Source organism: Cynocephalus volans, chromosome 7, assembly GCF_027409185.1.
Source record: "Cynocephalus volans isolate mCynVol1 chromosome 7, mCynVol1.pri, whole genome shotgun sequence".
Taxonomy (NCBI): Eukaryota; Metazoa; Chordata; class Mammalia; order Dermoptera; family Cynocephalidae; genus Cynocephalus; species Cynocephalus volans.
Window position 1 is genome coordinate 127,474,172 of NC_084466.1, and position 22,805 is coordinate 127,496,976.

Sequence of the window (22,805 nt, forward strand, 5' to 3'; positions counted from 1 at the left end):
CAAGTTTTCATAAAACATTTTTCTTTAGCACTTTAAATATTTAACCAGTTAGAACAATGCTTTGATTTCAGTTTTTCTGAAAAGAAACTGTAGTAGTTGACTGGCTGGGGAGACAGCCTCAAATATCCTGCAGGATATTTACCACCTATAAATGGTTTACTAATCAGTGGTTTTCTTGGTCTTATGACTCAAGAAGAGTATTTTAAATGATTACTACTTAAAAGTGCCATGTGCTTGTTTTAAATATTGTAAAGAAGTATTTTGATAATATTAGAGATCTTGACTCTCATATCAAACATTAAGGGTCTTCGTCTGAGGATGACTAATCCAAATAGTTATCTAATGACATCATGAAGGGTATATAAAGTCTGAAGAGAAATTAAAGGAGTGCTCATTGGTTGTTTTTACAAACGTGTACCTTTCATTAAACTCTCTGCTGGGTTTCTGGTACATATTTTAACAAACATTTTCTCAGAAAAGGTATTTTCATAGGTCTCATTCAACTAATGAATACATTTGAAATTAAATACCTAGTAAGTAACTTATTAGGTATTTAATTTAACATCCAACCCTTATGGCATCACCAAGACATCCAATAAGCTGTACTGTAACTCAATAAATATCTGCTTTTAAAAATGCAAGTGCAAAAACCCAAGAATTAATCCATTTGATTGAATTTTCATGTAGCAATTGTGTAGGAGAACTTAATAGATGAACACCATGCATTAGTAACATCAGAATACTTCCTTAAACAAATATTGAATATTCTAACTTTTAGTACAGTATGGCCATTGTTTTTATGAATGGAGGAACCAACTTTGAAATTCAGATGCAGGGAATTCAAAAAGTGATTTGATTTGCAGATTTCTACTTTAGAGAATTTTTTCCGACAATATTATTAATCTTTAAAGTCTGAGCTAGCAACCATCAATTTTATTTCATTAGAGTGCTATCTATTGATGTATATATAGACTCCAGGTTTATTTTTCATGTACCACACATGGCTCTCTGCATAAAATAAAAGCCCTGGTATCACTATTTGCAACATGTTCAGTATTATTATTATTGATTCTTAGCACCTAAAGGTATTTTCTTAGTTGATTTTTACTTTTTTTCAGTTTATTCTTTTATAAACATTTTTTTCAACCTCTCAGTAAATTGTAAAAAGCAAAATTGGTTAGGCCAAGTGCATGTCCTTCTCTTCTGAAAGTGGAGAATAGCAGTGAGGAGGAGGAGAAAAGGCAGGGTGTTATAAAGTGTATCTATTAGCCTCCTATCAAAATACTGATTTGTTTAAACATGGATAATTTATGTATCCATTTATTCCCTTAGTGTGAAATGTATGCATGTGCTTGTTTCCAGTGTTTTCAAACCAGTTCAGAGTATTGGAAGAGTCACTGGCATCCAAAGAATTCTTAAACTGAAATATACTCCTTTATATGAGTATGAACCCTACCCCACTTAATGAACAAAGAGGAAAGTTGCAGATAGTATGAGTAGAAAGGATGCTCAGCTATGCAGACTTATGCAATTTTTCCTTCTAGCTTTAAAAAAAAATTCTACAAGCAATACAGGACTCATTCTCACTGTCGAAGTGCGAAAGCCCCACTTCAACTCACGGTTTGGAGAACAACCTTAAAGTTCTGTTTTCCCTGTATTTCTGTATATATGTATGCCATGATTGTTTTTAACATAAATTAGATCTTACCAAATATATTATTTGGCAACTTGGTTTCTTAAAATTAACACTGTATTTTGGACCTTTTACCATATCAGTATATATAGGCCCATAATACACTTTTATTTTAATATATTTAATTATTCCCCATTCATGACACATAGGTCATTTACATTTTCTTATGACTACAAATAATGAAGCAATGAATATTCTTGTAGCTATGTATTTGAGCGTACATATGAATACTTTTATAGGCTAGGTCCCTAGAAGTGAAGTTGCTTGGTCATGGGTAAGAGTACATGCAGTTTAAATTTTATTAGACAGTGATAAATTGCCTTTCCAAAAACATTTTCCAATTTGAATTTCCATTGGCAGTATAGGACAGAGCCCACTTCCCAGAGTCCTCACTAATATTTGATATTATTTTCCCATTTTTCTCTTGCTTTGTTTATCTTTAATCTATAAAAGTTTTAAATATTTATATTCTGATATAAGTCCATAAAAGATGTGTGTCTTTTAAATATGTTTTATATGTTTTTGTCCCATTCTGTTACTTGCTTTTTAACTTCATTTATTGTATCTTTTGGCAAACAGTTAAAATTTTTATGAGGCCAAATCTTCAAATTTTTTCCTTTTTAGACTTTAGGTTTTATTGTTTGCTTGTTTGCTTCCTAATCTTCCTAAAACATTCTGTACCCCAAGTGTATCAGTTAGCATACTTTTGCTTACACATTCACAGAAAACAGCATCTCAATTGCTTTAAACAATAAGGAAAAGGTATTTCCTCATATTGCCCAAGTTAGGGCAACTCTAGGGTTGGTTAATTTGGTGGCTCAACAATATTATCAACCACCCTAGATTTTTCTCTCCTTCTACTCTTCATCTTTAGCAAGTTGAGTCGAGCTAATCAAATAGCTGCTCCAGTTCAAGGCATGCCAGACAGACACCCAATATGCAGCATAGTGTCTCACCTTTGGAGTCTTCTCCAGTCTCTCCCCTGCCCCTCAGCAGATTTCTCCTCATGTCTCATTGACTAGTTATATCACATGATCATGCCAAAACAGGTCACTGGCAAGAAGAATGAAATTGCTACAAAGAGCTAAACTAATCAAGAGTTTACCTGTGAAACACATGGAGGATGATTGAGCAATTGAACAAAATTGGTGTTCTGCCAGCCAAGAAAAATGATCATTCAAGGGCAACCAAAGAGTGTCTGACAGACCAAAATTATAAAGATACCTTCTCTATATTTCCTGTGATATATGCATAATACGTGTGTGTATACATATGTGTGTGTGTGTGTGCGTGCGTGCGTGTGTGCATATAATTTCTAGCCTTTTATTCTATTTAGTGTTTATATCTATGTCTTGGGTGAGGTTGGGCTTCAACTCAATTCTTTCCCCCAAAAGGTTAGCCTGATATTTAAACAACATTATTTCCCTACTGATTTAAAATATTACCTTTATCCTAAACTAGCTGCACATATTTATATAGGCCTGTTTAAGGACAATCTGTTCCACTGGCATACTGTTCTAGTCCTGCCCTGTTTTCATTATCATATTTAATTATTAAATTATGTAGTAGGACAGAGCTTTCCTTATTATTGTTCTTTTCTACAGTGTTTTTGTATTCTTGTAGATTTGATCTTCCACAAACTTTAGAATTAGCTTGTCATCTTCTATTTTTAAAAACTTATCACCATTTTATTGTGATTGCATTATAGTTTTATATTAATTTTGAAAGAAATTTTATCTTTATAAAAATTGGGTTTCTTCATCCAGGAATATAGTATGTCTTGCTATTTGTTTAGGTCTTCTCTTATGTCTTCCAGTAAAAGTTTATATCAATTGACTCTAGTCTTGAAGTTCCCACAGACTGCTCCTATGACAAATTTCTCCTGCATGTGTTTTATGGTAAAATTTCCTCCAGTTCTGTTTTTTTTATAGATATTACTCTGTTTTATACCTTCTGCAGTATATTTTGTTCTCCTGATTTTGTTTTTTCTTGTTTTCCTAAGTTGTTATGCATTTATTCTTCCATGGAGAGATATAGATGTAGATAGTTATCAATATGGGTATATAGAAATAAATGTGATAATGGCAGTGGGTATAGATAAAGATAGTATCTTTTCTGTAACCATGGGATTTTAGGTGGAAGATAAGATAGGTAGCTGGGCTCAATTTGCTATCTTGATCTACTGGCATTTCTTTATATCAACTGATGAATTGATTGCCTGTTATGTTTAAGGTATGATGTTTATTGCTTAGACAGATATTAACACTCTTCTCAGTTCTGCTCCAAGGTATTTATATGAAATATATTTTGGAAGACAAGACAATAATACACAAAAAAGTTATACATTCATGCTTCTGCTGTATACATCTAGACCTACAGGTGAATTGTAATAATGGTAACAGGTGGATGAAATATACCAAAGTGCTTTTTCTTTGTTATAGCTTAAAGCACTGACAGACGCTATCAAATTAGCAAATGAAAATTCAGAAATAAACCAGCTGACTCGAAAATCTTTACAAGATTATTACTGGCAAATAAGGTAGGTTCTTCAAGCATTTATTAAATAATTTCTTTCGACAAAGTACTGCACTTGCTATGGAAGGTATTAAATAAGAAAAGTACGAGACCTCTACTCTTTAGAAGGTTATAGAAATGGTTCCAATCTTTCTTTAAGACCCGTGTTTGTGTAAAAATATTTCACAGAAGTGCCACATGAAAGTAGTTGTAGTTTTAATATCAATTGATTTAAATAAAAAAAACATGTTGTTGAAAAACTACCATAAGTTCTCTAATACTCTTAAGTTGACTGGGATTATATTAACCTCAAGTGTTTGTATATATTGGAGCATTAGCACACATTTACATATGTACGAGATATATTATTATTTCACTCTAAAGACAATACTTCATGAGCATATGGATTTAAGGACCCCCGTGAGAAACATGGTCTACAAGTTGAGAACCTTGGTATATAGAATAGTTGAGAAGTTATGAAAGTATGAAACAACTGGAAAAAAATAATTCCAATGTAAAACATATTCATATGTCAAGGAATCTCCAAAAGCAGGAAAGCTCATTGGGAGCTACTTATTGGGTAGAAAGTTCAACTGTGCCCAAAAACGTAACAATTGTCTATATATGAGATTGATTTAATAGGTGCAGAAATTCCCTGATTCCCTGCCTGTTGATCTGACATGGTTCTACAAACTCTTAGCCCCTAGAGGCAACAATTGATTTAAATCATTGGTTTCCTAGAATAACACTTTTGAATGTAGACAGTATTGCTTGAGAAGGTTGACATATGCCTTACATAAGGCCTTACACATGGTGAGTCCTCAATAAATATTACTTGAATGAATGAATAGAAGCTATCATCATTTTCAAAACAATAAACTAGTATTGTTTATAATAGTAGCTAAAATTGAAGGCAAAGAGTAAACATTGCTGTCATGAACACAGAGCAAGTAAACTTTGATGCAGGAAAAAAAGAAAAAAGTAGATGGAGTCCAGTATTGGTGGATCGGGGTCCACTATGGGGGTGGGGAGCGGGGAGTCACTGAAGAGGTAATAGTTTTTGTTAAAGCAGAAAGGAAGCAATGTAATAGATTCCATTCAGGAAAATTTCAGGGTGGTATTGAAATGCTGCAAAGGGCAGTTTGTGGACATTTGAAAAACAATATTTCTATTGTAAAAGATGTATGCACAAAATACAATTAACTAAGAATGGCACATATATATTTAATCTTTAATGACTGTCTACTAGGTTCCTGGTCCCCCAACCACCTACCACCCAGGAAAGAAATCTGCAAGTCATTTATGACCTCCTCTTTGCCCTCCTCTTATTCCTAACATTCAACTAATATCCAAGTGTTTTTCTTTTTTAATTTTAAACCTCTCTGTCTTATCCTTGCCCTCCCCTCCATTCCCACTGATTGTGCTTATTTCAGCAGCTTCTCTCATATCCTGACTACTCAAATAGTCTCCTAAAATACCTCACTTTAAACCATGCTCCATAGTGAAACCAGAGTGATTTTTTTAAACAGACAAAACCTCTTTAGTGGCTCCCTATTACCTTCAAGGTAAAATTCAATAGCTTTAGCGTGATCAATAAGGCTATGCGTAACCTGACTGCTGCTTACCTCTCTAGCTTCATGTTAGGGGCTCTCTACTTTGGAACTTTATTGTCTAGTGCCCTAAATGGGCTATGCTAACACCTTTAAATTTTTGTTTTAATGCCTCTTGTTTTTAGAATGTTCTTTCACCCTTTTCTGCCTAATAGTCAACATACAAATTTTATTTCAATTTCACGTCACTTTCTTAGGGAGGCTTATACTCATCCATTAGATTGGATTAAATTCCTTTTCTTTATATACTCACATAGCACTTTGTATTTCCCCTTTTGTAATACTCATCACATTTGTAATTACTTGTTTTGTTTTTTTCCTACTGGAATGTTTGTTACTAGTATCTAAACAAATTCCTACTACATGATAGATATCTATTACATATTTATTAATTTGAATTGAATGTCATATACTATATGATGTCTTTCCTAATGTTGCCTACCATTCTCTTATTTAAACCTAAACTCTAGCTTATGTGGACTTCTGTTATAACATCTGTAACATTTTATTGTTTTGACTAATTTACATGTCTATAAGCTTCTTGAATCCAGAGAGCATGTCTTTTTATCTCTTTATCCCCCTTGACCAGCACAATGCCTGGCATGTAGTAAGCACCAAATAAGTATTTACTGAATGAGTGACTGGAAATAGGCTTCTCTCTCGAGTTGTATGGTAGCCTAGATTCCCTGAATGGCCCTCCTAATGAAGACAACCAAAAATGTCTAATAAAATACAAAAATTATCTTTATAAATATAATGTTGAGATGTCAAGAAGGTAAGGAATCTGCAGAAACCAAAAATGAAGTGAAAGGAGAAATCCTAGAAAATTAGAGAGAGGTGAAACCACCTTTTACACGAAAGATATTTGCTAAACACTAGTAACCTTGAGCTACCATTCAAATGGCTTAATAGAGTGCTAAAGGCAGAGGAGAAAGCCAAATTCAACTGAATTTGAAAGTCTAATAAGCTATCACAGTATAACGAGTGTTAAACCTCAAAAAAAAGGGATCATCATTGAAGGGGATGACAAAGAAACTTGTCTTTAATCTTGACACTAGGCCTAAGGGGGAAAATTCTACTTTGAAAATTCATAATCACAAGCCAGCTGTCATTCAGATTTATGACGTGAATATGATTGGTAGTAACATCAGACAACTGACAAGGCAAATACATATTCTTTCTAGAGAGCACAATTTTAATCCTAGCTTAGAGATTATTTACAGATGTGACGTTCTAAGGAACATGAACTTACAGTCAACAATTCACATCTTTTCTATCAACACACAAAGACACCATCAGCAAGAATCAGCAGAAATAATAGAAGACTTATACAAGTAAAGGCTTAAGATAATGGAATTACCAAATACAGAAAATAATAGAACTTTAATATGATTTAAAAATAAAAGACAAGCTTGAAAATATGATCTACAAACAAGATATAGTAAATTATTGAGTACTTTTTTGGTTGTTTTTATGCAAAAATAACCAAAGAGAATTTTTGGAAATGAAAAATACAAAATTTAAGTTAAAAATTCAATAGAAAAAGGAGGATGCTGGGAAGATAGAAGAGGAGGAAGCATCTGGAATTTGTCTCCTCACCTAAACAACAATTGCACTGACAGAATCTGTCTGATGTAACTACTTTGGAACTCTGGAGTCTCCTGGGCCTTGCAACATCCAGGGGAAGGCTTGGGTCATAAATTGTGGTTAATTTTGGTCAAGTTCAGCTCTTAGCACAGTAGCAGCTACCCATCTACTGCTCCTTAGCCCCATGGCAGGCAGCTGTGCATGTGTACCAGGAGCAACCTATGTACAGTTTGCAGGAGCCAAGATGGGCAAAAAGGACCTTATTATCTGAATATCAGGTATCTGCTGTGATCACCGACTGCTTCTTCTGATCACAGAGATAACAGAGAAGGGGGGTCGTTGTCATTGTTGATGTACCTCCCCTGTTGCTGCAGGCCCCTCCCTCTGTAGCTAATGTGACTTCCAGGGGACTTAAAAGGCTGGTGCTCCTTTGCTCCTGTTTATTTTTCCCCTTCACCCCTTTGGGAGCCAGATATTAAATACCCAGACATTCAAAATCAACTGCATATACAGGGAAAATTATAAAGTGACCACACATGCCCAGGGAAAGGCACATGCTCAGAAAAGACCTGAGGAGAACTTAGGTTTACACCTCAGACTGATCCTTAGCACAGAGACAGTCTACAACAACTAAAAAAACCAAAAACAACAAAAAACAGCAAAACCCTGGAGAAAGAGAACAATCTGATTCCCAGAGTTACTACATTATTAGATTCAAATGTCCAATTTTCAACAAAAATAATCAAAGGCATACAAAGAAATTGGAAAGTTTACCCAATTCAGTGGAAAAAAATAAATCAACAAAAACTGCTTCTGAAAAAGACCTAGACAAAGACATTAAAGTAAGTGTCTTGAAAATGTTCAAAGAACTAAAGGAAGATGTGGAGAAAGCCAAGAAAGCCATGTATGAACAAAATGGAAATATCAATAAAGAGATAGAAAATTGAAAAAGAAGAGAAATTCTGCAGCTGAAAGTATACTAACTGAAATGAAAACATTTACTAGAGGGATTAAAGGCAGATTTGAGCAGGAAGAAGAAAGAATTAATGAACTTGAAGACAGGACAATGAAAATTATTGAGTTTGAGGAACAGAAAGAAAAAATATTAAAGAAAAGTGAACAGAGCTGCAGGGACCTCTGGGATACCATTGAGCCAACCAACACACTCATTGTAAGAGATCCAGAAGGAGAAGATAAAGAGAAAAGTACTGAGAGAATATTTGAAGAAATAATGGCTTAAAACTTCCCAAATCTGATGATGGAAACAAATATAAACATCCAAGAACTTCAATGAACTTCAAGTAAGATGAACTCAAAGAGACCCACACCAACACACATTATAATCAGACTTTCAAAAGACAAGGAGAGAATCTTAAAAGCAGCAAGAGAGAAGTGACTCATCACATACAAAGTATACTCAATAAAATTATCAGCAGATTTCTCATCAGAAACTTTGGAGGCCAGAAAGCAGTGTGCCAATATAGTCAAGGTGTTAGAAAGGAAGGAAGGAAGGAAGAGAAAGAAAGAAAGGAAGGAAGGAAGGAAGAGAAAGAAAGAAAGGAAGGAAGAAAGACCTATCAACCTGGAATCCTGGCAAAGCTGTCCTTCAAAAGTAAGGAAGAAGTTAAGGTATTCCCAAATAAACAAAAGCTGAGGGAGTTTATTACCACAATATCTGTTCTGCAAGAAGTGCTCAAGGGAGTCCTACAGGTTGAAATGAAGGACACCAGAAAGTAACTCAAAATCACATAAAGATATGAAAATCTCAATAAAGGCAATTATAAAAGCTAGTATTATTGTAACAATGGTTTGTAACTTCACTTTTTGTTTTCTATATAAATTAAGAGACTAGTGCACTTAAAAGAATTATTAGTTTATGTTTCGGGGCACACTATGTACAAAGAGGTAATTTTGTGATATCAATAACTGAAAGGGGTGGAGACAGAGCCATAAGGAGTGGGATTTGTTGTTGTTGTTGTTATTAAAGTTTAAGATGGTATAAATTCAAATTAGAGTGTTAAATGTAATCCTTATGGTAACCACAAAGAAAATTCCTATGAATATTCACAAAAGAAAATAAGAGAATTTAAACACTTCACTTAAAAAAAAAATCAAGTGGGATGGTCAGTTAGCTCAGTTGGTTAGAGCATAGCCTTATTATCTCAAGGTCACAGGTTTGGATCCCTGTACTGGCCAGCCACCAAAATAAAATAATAAACACAAAAGAAAGCAGTGATACAGGAAATGAGGGACAAAAAGCTGTAAGGCATATAGAAAACAAATAGCAAAATTACAGAAGTAAATCCCTCCTTATCAGTAATTACTTTAAGTGGCCAATCAACAGAGATTGGCAGAATGTATAAAAACACATGATCCAACTATATGCTGTCTTTATAAGATTCACTTTATTTTTTTAAATTTAATTTAATTTAATTTAATTTTTTTATTTTTATTTTTATTTTTTTAATTTTATTTTGTCGATGTACATTGTGGCTGATTATTGCTCCCCATCACCAAAACCTCCCTCCCTTCTCCCTTCCCCCCTCCCCCCCAACAATGTCCTTTCTGTTTGCTTGTCGTATCAACTTCGAGTAATTGTGGTTGTTATATCTTCTCCCCCCCACCCCGGTTTTTTTTTTTTTGTGTGTGTGTGTGTGTGTGTGTGTGAATTTATTAATTTTTAGCTCCCACCAATAAGTGAGAACATGTGGTATTTCTCTTTCTCTGCCTGACTTGTTTCACTTAATATAATTCTCTCAAGGTCCATCCATGTTGTTGCAAATGGCAGTATTTCATTCGTTTTTATAGCTGAGTAGTATTCCATTGTGTAGATGTACCACATTTTCCGTATCCACTCATCTGATGATGGACATTTGGGCTGGTTCCAACTCTTGGCTATTGTAAAGAGTGCTGCGATGAACATTGGGGAACAGGTATACCTTTGACTTGATGATTTCCATTCCTCTGGGTATATTCCCAGCAGTGGGATAGCTGGGTCGTATGGTAGATCTATCTGCAATTGTTTGAGGAACCTCCACACCATTTTCTGTAGAGGCTGCACCATTTTGCAGTCCCACCAACAGTGTATGAGAGTTCCATTTTTTCCGCAACCTCGCCAGCATTTATCGTTCAGAGTCTTTTGGATTTTAGCCATCCTAACTGGGGTTAGAAGGTATCTCAATGTGGTTTTGATTTGCATTTCCCAGATGCTGAGTGATGTTGAGCATTTTTTTATATGTATAAGATTCATTTTAGATCCAAACACACAAATAGATTGAAAGTGAAAAAATGGAAAAAGATATTTCAAACAAAAAATTAATTAAAAGAGATGAAGTGGCTATACTAATATCAGACAAAATAGACTTTAAAAATTAAATAGAGAAGAAAAATGAAACAGAATAATAGCAAAAAATAGTTAATTAAATTTTAAAGAAGGACACAAATGAAAAGTCAATAGAGGGACTATCACTTCCAGTAATAGAGGTCTACCATCCTGCCAAAGATAACTAAAAAAAGCGTGGGTGAAATATTTATTTTTCCCTCTTAAAAGCATCAAAAACCCAACAAAATTCTGAGAAGTAAAGGATATTTGAGGTCAAAAGAGCTCACATAGGTGAGCTGTCTCTACCTTCAGGTACTGGTCCATCAAGAGAAAGCTGAGAAACAGAGTCCACTTTTGGCAAATCCTTGAAGAGGATGGGATAAGTGAGGGAGGGAGCAGCGGGTACAGGCTGGTCTGGGGACAGGGAACAGAGTCCTGCAGAAGCCAGAAATCTCTCCTATCTTTCTCACTCTCCGCACACTTTATTCTTAGACATAAAGCTAAAATTTTAAAAATTTTAGTGAAGAAACAAACTTTATAAAATAACCAAAATTAAGAATTTGGTGAATTGCCTTAACAGCAGATTAAACCTAAATTTAAGGAGAATTTATGAGCTGGAATATAGGTCAAAATAAACTAGCCAAAATGAAGCGTAGAGAAACAATAAAATGGAAGATAAACAAGATAATACAAAAACAAAGAAGACACAGCGAGATAGTCTAACATATATTTAAGTCTCAGAGAGAGGAGAGAAAACATGAGATAATGCTAGAAATTTCCTAAAATTGATGGAAAACATCAATTTACTAATTCAAGAAGCACTACAAACCAAAACTGACACCTTGACCTATTTGAAACTGTAGACAAATACTAAGAGAATACAGATGGTCCTTGGCTTACGATGGCTTGACTTAAGTTTTTTCTTTTTTTGACTTTATGGTTGTGCAAAAGCAATATGTATTCAAAAGAAATTGTACTTTGAGTACCCATACAACCATTCTTTTTTCACCCTCAGTAAATTAGTCAGTAAATTACATGAGATATTGAACACTTTATTATAAAATAGGCTTTGTGTTAGATGATTTTGCCCAACTATAGGTTAATGTAAGTGTTCTGAGTATGTTTAAGGTAAACCAGACTAAGCTATGATGTCTGGTAGGTTAGGGGTATTAAATACATTTTCAACTTGTGATATTTTCAACTTATATGGGTTTATTGGGATGTAAACCCATCATAAGACAAGGAGTATCTGTGTCTTAAAAGCAATCAGAGACACAGCAAGATTCATTGTCACACCCACTAGAATGGCTGTTATCAAGAAAACAGAACAAATATTCATGAGAATATAGAAAATTGGAACTCTTATGCATTGCTGGTTGGAATGTAAAATGATGAAGCCATTATGGAAACAGTATGGTGGTCTCAAAAAATAAATAGAATTAGAATATGATCCAGCAATTCCAATTCTGGGAATATGCCCAAAAGAAGTGAAAGCAAAGTCTCAAATAGATATTTCTAAACCTATGTTCATAGCAGCATTATTTACAATAGCCAAAAGGTGGAATCAACCCAAGTGTCTACCAATGAATGAATGAATAGATAAACAAAATGTGGTATATGAAATAGAATGTTATTCAGCCTTAAAAAGAAAGGAAATTCTGATACATGCTACAACATGGATGAACCAAGCCGCTATGATATGAATATTTATCCCTTCCAAAACTCATGTTGAAATATAATTGCCAATGTAATGGTATTGGGAGGTGGGACCTTTAAGAGTTGATTAGGCCACAAGGACAGCACTCCCATGGGTGGACTTAATGCTTTAATAAAAGTGCTTTTGGGAATGGGTTTTCTCTCTCTTTGTCCTTCCGCCTTCCACCATATGATGATGCAGTAAGAAGGCCCTCACCAGATGCCAATGCCTTGATCTTGGACTTCCCAGCCTCCAGAACTATGAGAAAATTTTTGTTTATCATAAATTACCCAGTCTCAGGTATTCTGTTATAACAGCACAAATGGACTGAGACATATGCTAAGTGAAGTAAGGCAGTCACAAAAGGACAAATACTTTATGATTGCACTTATATGAGGTACCTAGAGGAGTCAAATTAATAGAGACAAAGTAGAATGGTGGTTGCCAAGAGCTTGTGGGGAGGGAAGAATGAGGAATTATTGCTTAATGGGTATTGAGTTTTGGTTTGGAAAGATAAAAGTTTTGGAGATAGATAGTGGTGATGGTTGCACAACAATGTGAATGTACTTAATGCCACCAAACTGTTCATTTAAAAATGGTTAAAATGGTACATTTTATGTTATGTTTTATCATAATAAAAAAAGAATAGAACAAAAAAAAATCAGAAAAAATGTTAGATTACCATTAAAGGAGCTATGACTTAACAACAATATTGGAAGCCAGAAAACAGTGGAAATGCATTTTCAGTAAACTAAAGGAGAATAACTGTCATTCTAGAAATATCTTCCTAGTAAAAAATACATTAAAAAATTAACACAAAATAAAGGCCTTTTGTCCCCAGACAAAAACCAATAGAATTAGCCTCCAGCAGACCTATCCTGAAGACAACTATATAGGATATGCTTCAGACAGAAGGAAAGTGATCTAGGAAATGAGTTAGGAAGGATTGGGGAGCAAAGAAAGGGGTAAATATGTGGGTAAGTCTCAATGAACATCAATTTAATGATGTAACGATGTCTTATGGGTTTAAAAATATTCAGAGAGTTAAAATATAAAACTTCTATAATGGAGGGTGGCAGTAAATGTAATTAAAGATCCTTACATTGACCAGGAGGAGAGTAAAGGTAAAGTTTAATATTATACTTTGATGATTCAAGAACTGAGGTTTTAACTTATAACTACTAAAAGAGAAAAACGTATATAGCTTACAAATCCATAGAAGAGGAAAATAGAATAATAAAAATACTCAGCTAATCCAAAATAAGGCATTAAAAGAGAAAAAGGAACATAAAACAGATGAAACAAGTAGAAAGCATAAAAGATGGTGTTTAGCCTAAATATATCTAAGTGAGTTAAATGCCTCATTCTTAAATAGATTGATAGACTGGATTAAAAGTACAAAAACAAATCCAATTGTATGTTATTTACAAGAGACTTATCTAGAACATAAGGATCTAAAAGGGAATAAAAACAATGGAAAAAATAGCATGCAAACACTAACGAAATAAAGCTTGCATAGATATGTTAATATAAGATAAAAATAGATCTTTAAGGCAGAAAGCTTTGCTAGAGATAAAGAGGGTCACATCATAATCATGTGGCTTATTTCATATATATTCATATGAATGACTATATATATACATACAAATATATATATGCTTGTAGCAATATAGCTTTAAAATATATGACAAGATCACAAACCCGGAGCTACCACAGAGCCCAGGATGGAAACAAATAATCGATGGAAAAAACAATGGCGGCGGCTGCGGCGGCTGGTGCGGAGTAGCTGAGGTGGAAAAGGCGGCCACTGGGCCTCAGGCAGCCAGGAAACTTGTGGACCTTCCTCTTGCCATCTCTTAAGGGAGGACCGCTGCTGCTGGCCGGTCGTGGGGGGTGACTGCCACTTTGCCCCCGGCAGGAGAGGCTGCCTCATTTACAGGCAACAGCTTTGAAGTGTGGAGCAGGAAAAGAACTGTTTCTTAGCTGCAAAAGCGAGTCTCTAAACAGGGAACGCGGCGCCAGGGCTGCTGTGGATGCAGACAGGATCCTGGAGGCTGGGGCCGCGCTGAAGGTGGCCAGCTGCCCTATTCAGTATTCGAGGTTACAGGCCGGCATTAAAGAAGATTCCTGGGAGCGCCCGAGCTGCGCCGCGACTGAACAGCCCGAGGCGGCAGCGGCCGAGAACTGGGAAGGCAACAAACCAGAGACAGAGTAAGCGCCCGACCTGGCACAGCACTGTGAGTGACCCCTGGCACAGCTCTGTTCGGGGGGTGGATGCCCACCTGGCTCCCGCCTGCACCTACAGGCCACTCACCGCCCTGGTGCTGCCTCCATTTTCCCAGGTGCGGGCAGCTCCGCCCAGCTCGGCCATCACTGAGCCCTCCCACTTGCTTGGCCTGGCGCGGGGCTTTCCGGAGCCTGCGGACTGGCCTCCCCTCCCACTCCCTCCGTGGTTCTCTGGCGGGGCTGGTGGCGGGGGGCGTCCCCGGCCAGTGTTGGGAGGGCAAGGAAGTACGGGCGGGCCAACTGTCACTCCACCACACCCTGGACTCCGGCCCCAGGTAAACTCCCTGTTACTGGGAGGCAGATACCATCTCTGCGGCCACCAGTTCGGAAAAAAGCCTAACGAATTTCTGGTTGGGAATAGTGTGGTAGGAGAGATCCCAGGTCTGCTTGAACCTGCCGGAGACCAGGCTGCAGGTGGGCACTAGACTCGGATTATACTGGGGGGATACAAAGGTGAACAAGACCCGAGAAAGATCTACACAGTGCTACAAAGGCACCCAGAGAGACCGGTCGTCTGTGCCTAGCAGAAACCTGGTAGACTTCCTGGGCGAGGCGGTGCTGAGCAGGGTCTTGAAGGCCCAGCTGATAGACGAGGGGTGCAGAAGACACGCCCCAGCCCAGCACAGTGCGCACAGAGTGGGGAGACGTGCGGCCAGGGAGGCGGAGACTCGACAGAAACCACACACCCGGTGGGGTCGCCACTGCACGATCTAACAGCCTGGGCCAGAGCACACGGAACAGGGAGAAGTCCTGCACAGGAAGTGAAAGCTCAACAGAGATCACACACCCTGTGGTACGTGATCCACCAGCCCAGCAGAGTCCAAGCTGACCAGAAAGGTGGCTCCCCAGAGAAGCCCAAGACCCGAGGCAACCACACACACACAAGGCACTAGAGGCCAACTGAGCAGTCACGGAGGGAGCCATACGAAATTGGCAACCACAGCAACATCCTAGTTAGTCATTAGTCTCAAACCGGTGGACTGTGAAACCCCCTGCCACAATGAATAAACATCAAAAAAAAGATACCAGAAATACAAAAAATCAAGAAAGTACACCACCAAAAGTTAATATATCTCAAACTCTAGATCCTATAGAACAAGAAGCCCTTGAAATAACTGATAAGGAATTCCGAGTGATTATTCTAAGGAAACTGAATGAGATACAAGAAAACACAGCTAGACATCATGATGAAATGAGGAAAAGTATACAGGATCTGAAAGAGGAAATATACAAGGAAATCAATGTCCTGAAAAAAAAATGTAGCAGAACTTGCTGAACTGAAGAAGTTATTCAACGAAATAAAAAACACAACGGAGAGTTTAACCAGCAGGCTTGTCGAAGTTGAAGAGAGAACCTCTGAACTTGAAGATGGGCTGTTTGAAATAACACAAGCAGACAAAAAGAAAGAAAAAAGAATCAAGGCCATGGAAGAAAATCTGAGAGAGATATCAGACAACCTTAAGCGCTCAAATATCCGAGTCATGGGTATTCCAGAAGGGGAGGGAAATGGAGATTCCATTGAAAACATATTCAACAAAATAGTGGCAGAAAACTTCCCAGGTATAGGAAAAATCACAGATCTTCAGATCCAGGAAGCTCAACAATCTCCAAATGTATTAAACCCAAAAAGACCTTTTCCAAGACGTGTCATAGTCAAATTGGCAAAACTCAGAGACAAAGAGAGAATCTTAAAAGCTGCAAGAGAGAAGCGTCAAATCACCTATAAGGGAGCCCCAATCAGGTTAACATCAGACTTTTCATCACAAACACTAAAAGCTAGAAAGGAATGGGATGATATTTTCAAAATACTAAAAGACAAAGATTGCCAGTCAAGAATACTCTACCCTGCAAGGCTATCCTTCCGAAATGAAGGGCAAATAGTATATTTCTCAGACAAACAAAAACTGCAGGAGTTCACTACCACACAACCACCCTTACAAGAAATCCTCAAGGGAGTACTGGGTTTGGTTCCTGAAAAATAACTACCACTGCCATAAAAAACCAAGAAAAATCTAAATCCGCTAGTATAATAAAAATGGCATTCATGAAGAGAAAACAAGCTAACAAAAACACTATCTACAACCTAAGGAACCAACAAACACAGAAAACAAACAGTAAATCAGAAAGCAAGGAACAAAAGACACCTAAGACAACCAAACAACCAATAAAATGCAAGGAATAAATCAACACCTTTCAATAACAACTCTTAATGTAAAAGGCTTAAATTCCCAATTAAAAGACACAGACTGGCTGACTGGATCAAAAAGCAGGACCCAACTATATGCTGCCTACAAGAGAACCACCTCACCCATAAAGATTCACACAGACTAAGAGTGAAAGGATGGAAAAAGATTTACCATGCAAACAGAAAAGAAAAATGAGCTGGAGTAGCTATTCTTATATCTGACAAAATAGACTTTAAACTAAAAACCATAAAAAGAGACATTGAGGGACACTACTTAATGATAAAAGGTCTGATCCATCAAGAAGACATAACAATCATAAATATGTATGCACCCAATGTTGGAGCAGCCAGATTTATAAAACAAACTCTATTAGACCTAAAGAAGGAAATAGACACTAATACCATAATAGGAGGGGACCTGAACACCCCACTGTCAATATTAGACAGATCATCGAGGCAAAGAATCAGTAGAGAAACACAAGATCTAAACAAGACTCTAGACCAATTGGAATTGGCAGATATCTACAGAACATTCCACCCAACAACCTCAGAATATTCATTTTTCTCATCAGCACATGGATCATTCTCCAGGATAGATCACATATTAGGTCACAAATCAAGTCTCAATAAATTCAAAAAAATTGGAATTATCCCATGTATCTTCTCAGACCACAATGGATTAAAACTAGAAATTAATAACAAACGAAACTCTGGAAACTATACAAACACATGGAAATTAAACAGCATTCTACTTAATGACATATGGGTCCAAGAAGAAATCAAGCAGGAAATCAAAAAATTTATTGAAACTAATGAAAACAATGATACATCATACCAAAACCTTGGGATACTGCAAAAGCAGTATTGAGGGGAAAATTTATTGCATTAAACGCTCACTTCAGAAGAATAGAAAGATGGCAAGTGAACAACCTAACACTTCACCTTAAAGAACTAGAAAAACAAGAACAATCCAAACCTAAAGTTAGCAGACGGAAAGAAATCATTAAGATCAGAGCAGAACTGAATGAAATTGAAACCCCCCCCCCAAAATACAAAAGATCATTGAATCAAAAAGTTGGTTTTTTGAAAAGAGAAATAAAATTGACAGACCATTAGCATGGCTAACAAAAAAAAGAAGAGAGAAGACTCAAAGAACAAAAATTAGAAATGAAAAAGGCGATATTACAACTGATTCATCTGAAATACAAGGAATCATTCAAGACTACTATAAACAACTATACGCCAACAAATTTGAAAATCTGGAGGAAATGGATAAATTTCTGAACACACACAAGCTCCCAAAACTGAACCATGAAGACGTAGAAAATTTGAACAGACCAATAACAATAAAGGAGATTGAAGCTGTTATCAGAAGGCTCCCAACAAAGAAAAGCCCAGGACCAGATGGATTCACAGCAGAATTTTACCAAACATTCAAAGAGGAATTGACACCGATTCTTTACAAACTATTCCAACAGATTGAAACGGACGCAAATCTCCCAAACTCATTCTATGAAGCAAACATCATCCTGATACCAAAACCAGGTAAAGATATAACCAAAAAAGAAAACTACAGGCCGATATCCTTGATGAATATAGATGCAAAAATCCTCACTAAAATACTAGCAAACAGAATACAGCAACACATACATAAAATTATTCATCACGATCAAGTGGGATTCATCCCAGGGATGCAAGGTTGGTTCAACATACGCAAATCAATAAATGTGATACACCATATTAATAAACTCAAACACAAGGACCATATGATCATCTCTATAGATGCTGAAAAAGCATTTGATAAAGTTCAGCACTCATTCATGACAAAGACCCTCTATAAGTTAGGTATAGAGGGAAAGTATCTCAACATAATTAAAGCCATATATGCCAAACCCACTGCCAATATCATCCTGAATGGGGAAAAGCTGAAAGCTTTTCCTTTAAGAACAGGAACTAGACAAGGATGCCCACTCTCACCACTCCTATTCAACATAGTGTTGGAAGTACGAGCCAGAGCAATCAGAGAAGAGAAGGAAATAAAGGGCATCCAGATTGGAAAAGATGAAGTCAAACTGTCCCTGTTTGCAGATGACATGATCCTATATATCGAACAGCCTAAAACCTCTACAAAAAAACTCTTGGAATTGATAAATGATTTCAGCACAGTAGCAGGATACAAAATCAACACACAAAAATCAGTAGCATTTCTTTTCTCCAATAGTGAACATGCAGAATGAGAAATCAAGAAAGCCTGCCCATTTACAATAGCCACCAAAAAAATAAAATACTTAGGAATTGAGTTAACCAAGGAGGTGAAAAATCTCTATAATGAGAACTACAAACCACTGCTGAGAGAAATTAGAGAGGATACAAGAAGATGGAAAGATATCCCATGCTCTTGGATTGGAAGAATCAACATAGTGAAAATGTCCATACTACCCAAAGTGTTATACAAATTCAATGCAATCCCCATCAAAATTCTAAAGACATTTTTCTCAGAAATGGAAAAAACTATCCAGACATTTATATGGAACAATAAAAGACCACGCATAGCCAAAGCAATGCTGAGCAAAAAAAGTAAAGCTGGAGGCATAACACTACCTGACTTTAAGCTATACTACAAAGCTATAATAACCAAAACAGTATGGTACTGGCATAAAAACAGACACACTGACCAATGGAATAGAATAGAGAATCCAGAAATCAACCCACACACTTACTGCCATCTGATCTTTGACAAAGGCACCAAGCCTATTCACTGGCGAAGGTACTGCCTCTTCAGCAAATGGTGCTGGGATAACTGGATATCCATATGCAGGAGAATGAAACTAGATCCATACCTCTCGCCGTATACTAAAATCAACTCAAAATGGATTAAGGATTTAAATATACACCCTGAAACAATACAACTTCTTAAAGAAAACATAGGAGAAACACTTCAGGAAATAGGACTGGGCACAGACTTCATGAATACAACCCCAAAAGCACAGGCAACCAAAGGAAAAATAAACAAATGGGATTATATCAAACTAAAAAGCTTCTGCAAAGCAAAAGAAACAATTAACATAGTTAAAAGACAACCAACAGAGTGGGAGAAAATATTTGCAAAATATATATCTGACAAAGGATTAATATCCAGAATATATAAGGAACTCAAACAACTTTACAAGAAGAAAACAAGCAACCCAATTAAAAAATGGGCAACAGAGCTAAATAGGCATTTCTCTAAGGAAGATATACAAATGGCCAACAGACATATGAAAAAATGCTCAACATCACTCAGCATCTGGGAAATGCAAATCAAAACCACATTGAGATACCATCTAACCCCAGTTAGGATGGCTAAAATCCAAAAGACTCTGAACGATAAATGCTGGTGAGGTTGCGGAGAAAAAGGAACTCTCATACATTGTTGGTGGGACTGCAAAATGGTGCAGCCTCTATGGAAAATGGTATGGAGGTTCCTCAAACAATTGCAGATAGATCTACCATACGACCCAGCTATCCCACTGTTGGGAATATACCCAGAGGAATGGAAATCATCAAGTCGAAGGTATACCTGTTTCCCAATGTTTATCGCAGCACTCTTTACAATAGCCAAGAGTTGGAACCAGCCCAAATGCCCATCATCAGATGAGTGGATACAGAAAATGTGGTACATCTACACAATGGAATACTACTCAGCTATAAAAACGAATGAAATACTGCCATTTGCAACAACATGGATGGACCTTGAGAGAATTATATTAAGTGAAACAAGTCAGGCAGAGAAAGAGAAATACCACATGTTCTCACTTATTGGTGGGAGCTAAAAATTAATATATAAATTCACACACACACATACACACACACACACACACAAACCGGGGGGGGGGGGAAGAAGATATAACAACCACAATTATTTGAAGTTGATACGAGAAGCAAACAGAAAGGACATTGTTGGGGGGGAGGGGGGGAGGGAGAAGGGAGGGAGGTTTTGGTGATGGGGAGCAATAATCAGCCACAATGTATATCGACAAAATAAAATTTAAAAAAAAACATTAAAAAAAATATATATATGACGAAAATTAACAGTAATACAGGTGGAAATAGAACGTTCCCAAACATATTGGGTAGTTTTAACACATTTCTGTCAGTAATTGGAATAAGTAGACCAAAAAGTCTCAGTAAATAGATTTGAACATTATTAATAAACTTGATTTAATGGATATATTTATAGAACCCTGCATCCAACTGCAAAAATCACTCTTAGAAAAATGGACCTTATGTTGTCTCAATAAACCTCAAAGTCTCAATATATTCAAAGTATTTACATCATTCAGTGTAGAACTCCAATACAAAAAACATAGCTAGAAAATTTCCTTATGTTTGGACGTTAAGAAATACATGTCTAAATAATCTATTTGTCAAAGAAAATACAATGTTGATAATTAGAAAATATTTTGAATTTACCGTAAAAAATTAGTGTGTAGAGGAAAATCTGTTGATTTAAATACTTAGAGAAAAAGAAAAGTGAAAATTAATGAGCTAAGCATCTTTCTTAAGAAGTTAGAATAAAGGATAGGAATGAAATAATAAAGAATGGAAATAATAAAGTACAACAGAGAAGATCAATAAACCCAAATGTTTGATAAAAATTGATAAACTCCAACAAGGCTGATCAAGGGATAAAAAAATGAAAACAGCACAAATAAAAAATAACAGAAAAGGGACATCACTATAGATGCTGTATAATTTAAACAACTTTATGCTAAAAAATGTAAACATTTATATGTAAAGAACAAATCTATATAAAAATACAACTAACTGCAACATGCCCAAGAAGTGAAAGAAGAAGAAAACCCTAAGTAGTTTAAAAATTGTTAAAGAAATCAATCCATTAATTTGTATTTTGTGGGTTTTTTTGGTGGTTGGCTGGTATGGGGATCCAAACCCATGAACTTTGTGTTGTAAGGCTGCACTCTTACCAACCGAGCCATCAAGGTAAGGCTTACAGACACCCTTGTTGCACAGATTGGGTTACAAACCCTCCACACGCAGGTCTGTGAGCTAGGTAATAGAAAAAAAAGTTCTGGGAGCCATAGGTATAGAAAAATGAATGGGTTTTATTCAGATCTAGGAGCGACTATCCTGGTGGCTTCTCTGAGAGTTCTGAGAAGCACTGTGGATCAGAGCTGCTGGTCTTTTATACTTAAGTCCACAACCCTGGACACCTGGGTGCCCAAACACAACTTACATTAAGTAGTAACAGGGAACACCTGAGGATATTTACAGCAAATGCTTGGCAAGATTCTGAACATCTGAGGGGCCCTGATATTTTCCTATTTTTCCCAACATGAGCTAACTGGTCAGCCTCAAACCATTCATTTGAAACGTTTCTGCAAAGAAAATTCCAGGGTCAGATGACTGAACTAGAATTCTTTTTTTTTTTTTTTGTCTTTTTCATGACCAGCACTCAGCCAGTGAGAGCACTGGCCATTCCTATATGGGATCCGAACCCACGGCGACTGCCGCGCTCCCAGCGCAGCACTCTACCAAGTGCGCCACGGGCTCGGCCCCTGAACTAGAATTCTATAGAAACATTAAAGCAGTGATTCTAAAAGTGTGGTCCCCAGACCAGCAGTATCAGCTTCACCTAGGAACTTGTTAGAAATGCAGATTATTAGGTCTACTACAGACCTACTGAATCAGAAACTCTGGAGGTAGGGCCTTGCAATCTGTGTTTAACAAGTTGTCCAGGTGATTTTGATGCACAATAAAGTTTGAGAGCTTCTGATTTAAAAATAACTTTATTTTTCCACAAACTCAAATAGAAAAAGAGGCCACATTTTCCACTCATTTTATGAGGTTATCATATTCTTGAAATTAAAACCTGACAATACAAAACACTTTTCAACCCAATTTTATTCATG

General features: G+C 36.5%; 1 protein-coding gene across 1 annotated transcript in view; it reads left to right on the forward strand.

Annotated features, from left to right (window-relative positions):
• The window catches only part of CC2D2B (coiled-coil and C2 domain containing 2B), a 127,680-nt gene that overhangs the window by 24,847 nt on the left and 80,028 nt on the right, over positions 1–22,805 (forward strand). The window contains 1 exon segment of the mRNA XM_063103490.1: positions 4,135–4,232. Within this exon segment, the coding sequence (XP_062959560.1) occupies positions 4,135–4,232 (98 nt within the window).